This window comes from Engystomops pustulosus, chromosome 3, assembly GCF_040894005.1.
Source record: "Engystomops pustulosus chromosome 3, aEngPut4.maternal, whole genome shotgun sequence".
Lineage (NCBI taxonomy): Eukaryota > Metazoa > Chordata > Amphibia > Anura > Leptodactylidae > Engystomops > Engystomops pustulosus.
This window is the reverse complement of record NC_092413.1, coordinates 74437568-74447623: the sequence shown is the minus strand read 5'-3', so window position 1 is coordinate 74447623 and position 10056 is coordinate 74437568. Positions and strand designations below refer to the sequence as shown.

General features: G+C 41.4%; 1 protein-coding gene across 4 annotated transcripts in view; it reads left to right on the top strand.

The window, feature by feature from the left end:
- Positions 1 to 269: 269 nt before the first annotated feature.
- FAM120B (family with sequence similarity 120 member B) overlaps positions 270 to 10056 on the top strand; it is a 70500-nt gene continuing 60713 nt past the window's right edge. Inside the window, exons 1-4 of one of the 4 annotated variants that reach the window (XM_072141104.1) lie at positions 270 to 483; positions 2045 to 3086; positions 6404 to 6584; positions 9562 to 9663. In XM_072141104.1, the coding sequence (XP_071997205.1) occupies positions 2070 to 3086; positions 6404 to 6584; positions 9562 to 9663 (1300 nt within the window). In that variant the 5' untranslated portion in view covers positions 270 to 483; positions 2045 to 2069. The remainder of the gene's footprint in view (positions 484 to 2044; positions 3087 to 6403; positions 6585 to 9561; positions 9664 to 10056) is intronic. The other 3 variants (XM_072141103.1, XM_072141102.1, XM_072141101.1) reach the window with 3 other exon arrangements.

The window sequence follows — 10056 nt, the reverse complement described above, 5'->3', positions numbered from 1 at the left end:
GCTGGAAGGCAGAATAATCAATTGCTGCTGACTTTTAAAGTCAAATGCACCACGTGAACATGGCCTCACATAGTCCAACATTTCTGATGTTCTGATTACATTTGTATGTAACCCACAAGCCCAATTCTGCAGTCACTGGGGATGCTCTTTTATTAGTGTTTCATCATAGTCGATGGGAAGACCTGAGAACTGTGGACATGCTGCCTCATACACGATAATGAGTGGGAGACATATCATTGGGAAAACTTCTCCCTCCCACATCAGAGGTAACTGCATCCATTACCCTCAGCGCGGGCTGCTGACTCTCCTGACCCGGTGCCCTGGACATCCATACATATCACCCCCGGATATCAGGCTTCTCTCCCTCACCACCGAACAAACTGCCCGCCATACATCCGGCACCACGTGACAGGCGCAGTCACGTGATGCGGTGACGTAAGAAGCGTCCTGTACAGGAGAAACGCATCCGCTTCCCACTATAATGTAAGCACGCGCCCGCAAAGGACGATTTTAACGTAATTGCCCGGCATCTATAGAACACCTGGGGGTGGTGGGTGCACTGCAATGGGGCATAGATAGCAGGGGGTTCTAGTTTGCTGCAGGCTCACTGTAATGGATTCATAGCTAGCAGGTATATAACATTAGGGTACAGGCTCATCGCATCATATTGTTACATCAGGAATACCATACTAGATAAGTGGGGGTGCACACTCATTGTTATGGGGGGAATATCACAGGCACATTGTTATGGGGTCATAGGTAGCCAGGACATCGTAAAGGGTGGAGAAGGGGGGTTATAAGTAGCAGGTATATTAGTGGGGGTGCACACTCATTGTTATGGGGGGAATATCACAGGCACATTGTTATGGGGTCATAGGTAGCCAGGACATCATAAAGGGTGGGGAAGGGGGTTATAGGTAGCAGGTATACTAGTTGGGTACACTTGTGCCAGAGGTCCTCAAACATAAGGTCATACATAGCTGAGATACCAGTGTCTTGTAGGAACATTATTATGGGATTTTGGAGCTCATTCTCATATTATTGCTGCTTACTGTCAGCATGTGACATGGGTGGTGAGTGCACCTTTGTGGGTGCTGGGTGGTGACTAGAGTCTTATGAGGAACAATAAGGAACAAACTCATTGATTTGCTACTACTGATGTTTACCTCCTGCCCCTGTGACAAGTGCCAGGCTCTAAGGTTCTTCCAACAAATTTTCTACATGCGGAACTGCCCTCAGCACATTAGATAGACAACTTAATGGTAGTATTGAAAGAAGTTTTCCCTTTGGCTGAATGAATAAATCAAAAGAAAAAAAAAGAAGAAAACTCTGTTTATTATATTTAGGTTTGCCCTACATTTCCGGCACACTGGGAAAAGCATTACATTTGTAACATACATTTAAAACATTCAGTTACAAGTAATGCTACTTTCTAATGCATTTTATCTATGCATTCTTCATCATTTTCCAGGTCTCTGCTTGCTCCAATGAATAAAAACATCCTAAATTTGATTGACAAGGCTCTGCGCGCTGTCTGGTGGGAAAACACAATGGGGCAGATTTATCAAGTTGTCAGAATATTTCTAGTTGCCCATGGCAACCAATTACAGCTCAGCTTTCATTTTACCAGTTCTCATAAATATTTTAAAGGGGAGCTGTGATTGGTTGCCATGGGCAACTAAGAGTATTCTGACTTTCAGACAGCTTGATAAATCTGCCCCAGTGTCTTAAATGTCTGAAATCGTGCTGTGATGGGCAAATTTTTATGCGACCCCCAACGATCAAAGATGCTTCATGATAAATGAGTGCTGACCCCTGTTCTTGACTATGGGACTACCGGATAAAGCAGGGAAAGCCTCATATAAGTGAAATGGAGCCGTGGCTGTCCAATCGGCACTACTCTTATTGAATGGTGTTGTTTTTGCTGTGGGTTGCAGTGATCAGATTCTTAGTGATCAAATATTTATCCCCTATCAAATAATTAAGTGTCTGTCTGTATCTAATCTTCTGATTTTTAATATGATCTTTCCTTTTTGCTCAATAGATATTTCCCAAAGTGTCTGCTACAGATGGGTATCAAAGGATTACAGAGCTTTGCACAGAATTCATGTGTCAATGTTTGCAGCATTGTCAACCTAAAGACTCTGGCCTCAAGGCACCAGTCGTCTTATCCAGATGGCGTCCCCACCATTGTTGTTGATGCAATGTGCTGCCTGCGTACCTGGTATACACCCGATGCCTGGATACATGGGGGGCAGTGGAAGGAATACCTTAGCAGCATACAGAACTTTATTGCGGCATTTACCAATGCTGGAATAAGATTAGTGTTTGTTTTTGATGGCGTCATTGAGCAGAAGAAACGTTCCGAGTGGGTGAAGAGACGACTGGGGGATAGCATTAAAGTCTCAAAAATTTTTAATGTTCTTAAATCCGATAGACAGCAACCAGGTCGCAATATGTTCTTTATTCCATCAGGAATATCTACATTTGCACGATTTGCCTTAAAGACACTTGGTCAGGAAGTAATCTGCTCACGTGTAGAAGGAGATTATGAGATAGCCGATTATGCTCTCAAGAACAACTGTTTTGGCATTTTAGGGGAGGATAGCGACTATTTGATCTTTAACACAGTCCCATATTTTTCTGTTAATAAACTGCAACTAAATAGGCTGGTGACAATGATGTATTCCAGGGAAAGCTTCTGTGGAGAGTTGGGCCTCCGTCTTCAGGACCTGCCACTTCTAGCCTGTCTTCTTGGTAATGATATTGTTCCAGAAAAAATGGTGGGGCACTTTCACAGGAAATGTATTGCTCTATATGGCTCATGTAATGAACAGAACAACTGGGCTAATGCCATTAGAGCAGTGGCTACTTTTATTTCTAAGATACAACTTCTGCCACACGGTCTTCGAGAGGTAGAGAGGATGATGGAGCCAACATTTGATATGACCTTATTACAGAAAGGTATTCAATCATATGTTCTACCACAGCAAAACTCACCATGGATATCTCTAACTTCACAATCCTTTCTCAACTGCACTGAGCTGTCTAGATCAAGCCCATGCCAGGATCAGGAGGTTGTACAGGTAATTTATTAAATAGATGCAATACCAAGCACTGTAATAAAACCACTGTTCACCCCAGTGATGAACAGATTGGGAGAAGATTTACTTAAATGGGTATTCCCACGAAGACAAGTTTCTTAAATGTACTCAGGATAACAAAATAACACATTCTCTAATTCACTGTTTTTAACAAAAATACAGCATTGCACAGATATGATTCCAACTTGTCCGTATCAGTGCAGGAGTACACAATTTCAGTTGCCCCTAGACATGACCCTGTAAATTCTGACTTGGGGGTCGGGGAAGCCATATTGGATTTCTATGTGATGGCAGTGGAGCTGAGTTTCTTTCTTTGCTCCCTGCGCTCTAGCCCAGCCCCCATGCAGTCCCGGACGGAGCTCACACTGCCGAAGTAGCAAGAGGAGAACTACAAGTTACAGACAGATAAGATCTTTATCGGAGGAGGAAAGCACAGCAGATCTAGTGTGTTGTTGAAAAGCATAGATGTGGGAGAGCTGACTGTAATTGTGTGTAATAGGCATCTCATGGATCATCTCTGATCTGTCTCATCTCTCTTACTATGTGTCAGATACTAGTACAATGTTCAGAAGGTAAATGAAAGTGTATATAAACCTGTACCCTGATAATCTAGCCACACTGTCAGCTCACGAAACTAGATGGATCATAAAGTCATTATGTGTCTGCTTAGAGAGTCCACACCCTGGAATTTTGCACTGAGCATCACTGCGTTACAGGAGCAATAAAACTGAGTAAAATTGTGAAGTAAAAGGTTAAAAATGATCTTTATTGCGTAACATCACTAGGGGGTTGAGAAAACCCCTTTAAAAGTTCATTAGTTTTGGCTCATTTTGCATTAAATTAACTTGTGTGCAAGTCATAGGTCTGAGCTTTAGCTTTCAGACAGTAACACCTTTTTATGCTATTGTATGACTATAAATCACCTTATAGCCAGTGGTAAGAAATGAGCGGGTTATATATACCTGTCAACAGTCTCTGTGCAAAATTGGCATGCCTTTTCTGAACTGAACCTCCACTCTGGCTTGTAGGGCAGAACATTGTGTATGGGCTTCCTCTGTGATGCCCTAACAAGGCACGTGGATAGGAGTACCCCTTTAATGGCAATCTGACTTCCTTATTGCAAGACACAACTTCCATTCTGGAGCATTTATCACATGATTGATGCAAATGATGAGCACAGAAAATCTATAGTGTTGGACATTTAATATCCGCAGTACAAGTTGCTTTTATGTAGAATTTGGAAGTGATTTGTTTCTTCTAGGCTGCATATAGAAATTGCTTTGGGTTAGTCACTGCCTAATTTCTAGCTTATACCCTTTATATATAGTTTTATATTTATGACCTATTGAATGGATCCCTATCATTCTAAAAAGAGAAGACCTAATTGTAGGCTGTCTATATCGTGGACCCTAAATGTAGGGTTCAGTTTGGTTTCTTGAAAAATCTAATCATATGTTTTAACCCTGAGAAGTCTCATTACTGCACATGTGTATGTGTAGTTACTGCACACAAATGCTGATTTAGTCTGTCTAGGGCCAGCATATAATGTGCATGAGCTACTACTGATAACATTTTTCACTCTGCTGTAAGTAAACATTGGCAGGATTTCAGATGTATCCATAGAACATAGGGCTGCAAGGTACCGCACTGCAGCCTCATACAATAGGATATGTCCTCCTATTCAGGTCCTTCATGGAAAGTGTGAAGTGTAATAGTGGTTAACTGCTGTTGATGTTCATGGTGTTCACTGGGGATACACCGTTCACTAGAGGCTGGAGATGGATGTCAAACAGTAGCATCCATCCGCCATTGAATTTTACAATAGTCTGCAGGACTACTACTATATACTGTATAGTGAGAAATGTATGCTATATAAATATACTGTATACAGATGGAGGCTAAATGGTTATATTTCTATTAACATGTTCAGTCTTGGCATAAATGGTAATATTTCCAAAAACATGCGCGTGCATAGACTTAAAATGTTCCAGCAATAATCACTAATAAAAAAAATAAGTTTAAAATCTGTAGGTCCACCCACTTTCTGTTGAGCTCTGAGTTACACGGTTTTACTAGATATGAGAACTCCTATGTAAATATACATACATAATGTAAACGCCTGAGCAGAAATAATAAGTGTCCTAAAAGCTGTCCAGAGTGTTGTCCCAGCCTAGATCAGCGCCTACAAGTCTGAAGTTGTAGTGGGCCACTCATGACCATAGCTTAGCATGTTAACCAGTAACAAGGTCTGTCCTCCATACTATGAGGAAGGGTATTAGAGCACCTTTACTTCCACTACTTCGTCATCTTTGACAAGTTGTAAAGCTCTCCTGCTCTGGAAATGCCTTTCATGTCTTTACATGTATGACAGCCAGGAAGATTAACAGGTGCCAGAAGTTAAAGATAGATGAAATCCAACATGAAAGCGTGAAAAGGAAATGAATCAATATTTCAGCTCCTTTTGTGAATCGGGTTGCATATAATACATAAACACACATTGAGCTGGAATTCCCATTATTCTGGGGTAGGTGGTACCTCCTGCAGGTCCTGGGGCATAGAGTACGTGTATAGATTGTGCAACTTTCATAAACCTAAGTAGGTGTAAACGTACTCGGCCCCCGATTCTTTACATGGATACCATATAGAGCATGGAGGCTCCCCAGGAGCCAATACACCTACTTACTGGCTACAACCAAACAGGCTTTCTGGCAGTGTGGTGGAATATCTAAGAGGGAAGAAGCTTTGCTGTCCATTATAGGAATCTGAAATAGAACCTGATACCAGAAAATCCACACATTGTTGATGTCTAATGTGTATTTAAGAAAATCTACCACCAAAATCAAGTATAAACCAGAGAAATTTACTCCTAGATCAAGTAACTTCTGTAATCTTCTAATATTTGTTATCCATGGCCTCCTTCCTTGTAAAATCGACTTTTAAAATTGGGTCTTACAAGAGCCCCTCAGCGCTGCAGATTCACAGGCTGTTTTATTGAGCAGAACATATCTCACCCTCCATCTGCTCTCTCTGGCAACAGCAGGAAGTGTAGGGGGGGGGGAGATCTGCTCTTCTCATTGTAACAGCCTCTGAATCTGCAGAATGTTGTTGCTCTGGAAGCACTCCTTAGCATTATTATCAAAGTTGATTTTAGAAGGAAGGAGACCGTGGATAACAAATATAAGAAGATTTCCACGGTCACTGTGTCTGGATCTATAAGTAAGTGCCCCAAGTTTATCATGCTTGATTTTTAATGGTAGATTTCCTCTTATTAATCCAATATTATTCATTATCCGTTACAGATTGCATTAGAAGACCACTACAAAGGGGACAATGTCATGATCTGTAATGTCCTGTGTTTTGGAGAAAGTGACTGCAGTAATACCTTGGAGGATGAAAATGACCCTGACATCCCTTGTCAAGCCCTGGTCTATAGAATTGCCCGACAACATATTTACGCAATTCTGCTTGGCACTGGAGATGGTGAGTATCGTAGTCTGTAATCTATAAGATGTTTGCTCCAGATTGGGAAGAGTTTCAGCTATTCTTCGTCCTTACTGCTGCTAGATTGCTTTTTGCAACGTGGTACATTTAAGAGGGCCTGTGACTCTCCTTTGATGGGAAAACCAATTTTAAAACATCAAATATGTAATCATAGAAGATTTCCCAAAAAAAAAAAGAAAAAAAAAAGAAAAGGAAAGAACATAAGGTGATGCCACCATAACTACAGTGATAATAGAGATGGCCAATGTAATAATGTAGATGTCAGATGTATCGCCACCACATAGCATGTGTGAGATCTGGCACAGCAATCCTGGAAACAGCCCACCCACAAACACAGAAGTTTTTTTTTCATTGGCCGAGTATAGCCAATGCATAGCCGAGTTAGGATTTTTTTTGTGCTGAAAAACTCTGCTTATATTCCAGTATATACGGTAAATAGTTGAATAATTTGAGACTTTATTGAAAGTAAACTAAGCAGCTGGTTTCATATGAACTCGTGAAGTTACAAAAGTGTCTGTGGTTAACACTGCTAGTGGTTAGCATTACAGCCTTGCAGTGCTAGGGTCCTGGGTTTAAGTCCCAGGGTCAACATCTGCAAAGAATTTGTATGTTCTCTCCGTGTTTGCGTGGGTTTCCTCCAGGTTCTCCAGCTTCCTCCCACACTCTATAACATACTGGTAGTTTGACAAACTCTGTGCGGCTCTGCGTTATCTGTGTGCGGTATATAAATCAAGGAAAGATTTATTTTAACTCTGCAGCCCTGTCCTGTTCACCTTAATAGGGCTTCGATGTAGGAACAAGCACTGTCCATGTATCTTAACCTTACAGTCTCTTTTAGGGTCTATTAACATACTGACCGGGCAATATAAGACAATAAACACTTTGGTCACCCTTATATGACTTGCAGTAATGTCTCCCCAGTGGTGCCCACAGTCTGGAAGGAAGCTGTACACATAGTTGTGGAGGATGTGCATTTCTTTGCACTTACATCAGGGTTTTGTCATTATGTCTGCAACGCCGGGCAGGGGATTGTTATATTGTATGAGACCTCTAAGCAGGAAAAAGTCTTATCTTTCATCGCTCTTACACAGGCGTTAATGACTTGCACTGTAAGTTAAACATGTTCTTTTTTATGTTTTTCCTCTGGAAAGAAACGGAGGAATAAATTGAGGTATTTTCATGTAGGTGTTAAGCTCAGTCGTGTTTCCAGCAATTGTTGTCATAAATCTACTGAAATATACAATTAGCGTTGATAGGGCTACAAAAACATGAAACCATCCATCCACGGGGATCGGAAACCTCGAGCACCAGGCAAATAAATAGACGCGACAAGATGCTTTTCTAAAGTAGGAGAGTTCACAAGTACTGCAGGGCTTCATCAATATATCAGATTTTATTCTATATTGTAAATTTAGGGTCTAAATAATCACAGTAATCGCAATAAATCACAGTTCAGAAAAGGCTCTTCTCAGACTTGTTGCTATGAACAAAAATGACTACTTTCTTTGAGGCGGCGGTCACACATTGCGTTTTGTTTACGTTTAACGCATGCGGTTTTTTAACAGCTGAAGAGGAGATTCAACTAATTACGTTGTCAACATTGCATTTACAAAATGCATGCGTTAATGTGAAGTTAAAGGGGTTGTCCGAGAGTTATGACAAAAAAACCAAAGTTGGCTGGAGGGGGCTGCTTAAAAAAGTCTACTTACTTTCTGACGCCCTCCGGGTATCCGCCGGAGCAGAGCTGGACTCAGCTTCCGGCCGTCCATGGCAGCCACGCCTACCCGTCCCTATTCACAGCATTGTGAATGCGAGCTGGAAGGTTGTCGAATCCGGCCGGAAGCTGAGTCCAGCGTTGCTCCGGCGGCAATGTTTATGAGCGACAGCAGTGCGGGACACTGGAGGAAACCGGAAGGTAAGTAGATCTTTATTTTTTAGCCCCCTCCGGCCACCTTTAGTTTTTTTTCATAACTCTCGGACAACCCCTTTAAAGCATGTGTGTTAACGTATGCGTTAACATTGTCTTAACACTTTCATTTTGTATTCTGTGTTGACAGGAATGTAATAAGGCAAATCTCCTCTTTAGCTGTTTGAAAACGCATGCGTAAAATGCAAACGAGGCGTAACATGTGGCCGCAGCCTCAAGTTTGGGCCTGCAGAATTCAAAGCTGAGGTAGGTTTTTCTGCAAACCCCGTAAGGGTGCTTTTACGCATGTGTTTTTTGAAAACGCATGCGTTTTTTAACGGACTGCATAAAAATGGGCCAAAAACGGGTTCAAAACGCCCTGAGGATGCGGTCACACGTTGCATTTACCGCATGCGTTTAAAAACGCAATGGAATAGCTGAAGAGTGATTTTCCTAATTAAACAGCTGTTAACACTTGAGTTTACAAAACGCAAAGGTTAACGCTTATGTCAACATTGTGTTAACAAACACATGCGTTAACCGCGATGTTAACACATGCGTTTCCTTACTTCTCTGCACAGATATTGCACTGGATTTCATTGTTTCTCATCATAACTGTGTCTTATGCCGTCCACACACATTTGTTGGTCTGATCCCACAGACTGAACACATTGCAGAGGACAAGAGTCCTTGCATCATTTAGCGATATGATACAAGAACTGCAAATTTCTTGATGCAAGGACTCCCATCCTATGCAATATGACTGGGGGTTCAGAACAACATGCAGGTCAATTTCAACAGATTGCACACATTTGTGTGTTCCCAGCCTTGTGGAGGGCAGCCCCTATAACTTGTCACTGTGTGATAATCGTCTCATGTTGTATTACCTAATGGGTTCTAACTCTCCAGGTAACAAGGGATTCTCTGAACAGAGGTGGGATATTCCTCACCAAATACTGTATGTGGATGCATTGGAAGTTATTGATCACATTTTGGAGTAGATTTAGTTACATTATGATATCAGCATGTGTTCTTGTTCTGTCTTGTTAGGGTCCCCAGACTCATGTCCTGTGGTCCAGGAGTGGTATGTATACCCTGGCAATATGCTGGAGAAACCAGAGCTTGTACCAGCACTACCACTCTCTATACAAGGTAAGAAGATCACTATTTGTAATCCATGTGTATGAATAGAGTTCTAGTTATACACTTGAAAACAGAAACACATGTTAAGTTAAGAATCTATAAGAGTAGCCGTGACTTTGCCTAGATTACAGCTTGGAACAGTCTTGGCTTTAGGGTTGTCTCTAGGAAATCCATTTAGCAGGTCAAATCTCAAAGGATGCCCCTGATCCTCCTTTCCTATAAATCAATGAAATATATACAGTAACCACACAAATGGCACTCCCTCAAAATAAATGTTACATATATTGCTTCTGGATGAGTTATAGTTCATCCCACAAATTAATGTTAATATATACATTGACCCACCACTTTAATGTATAAAATAATGACAATAGTGGGGCAGATTTATGAAAAGTGTTATAA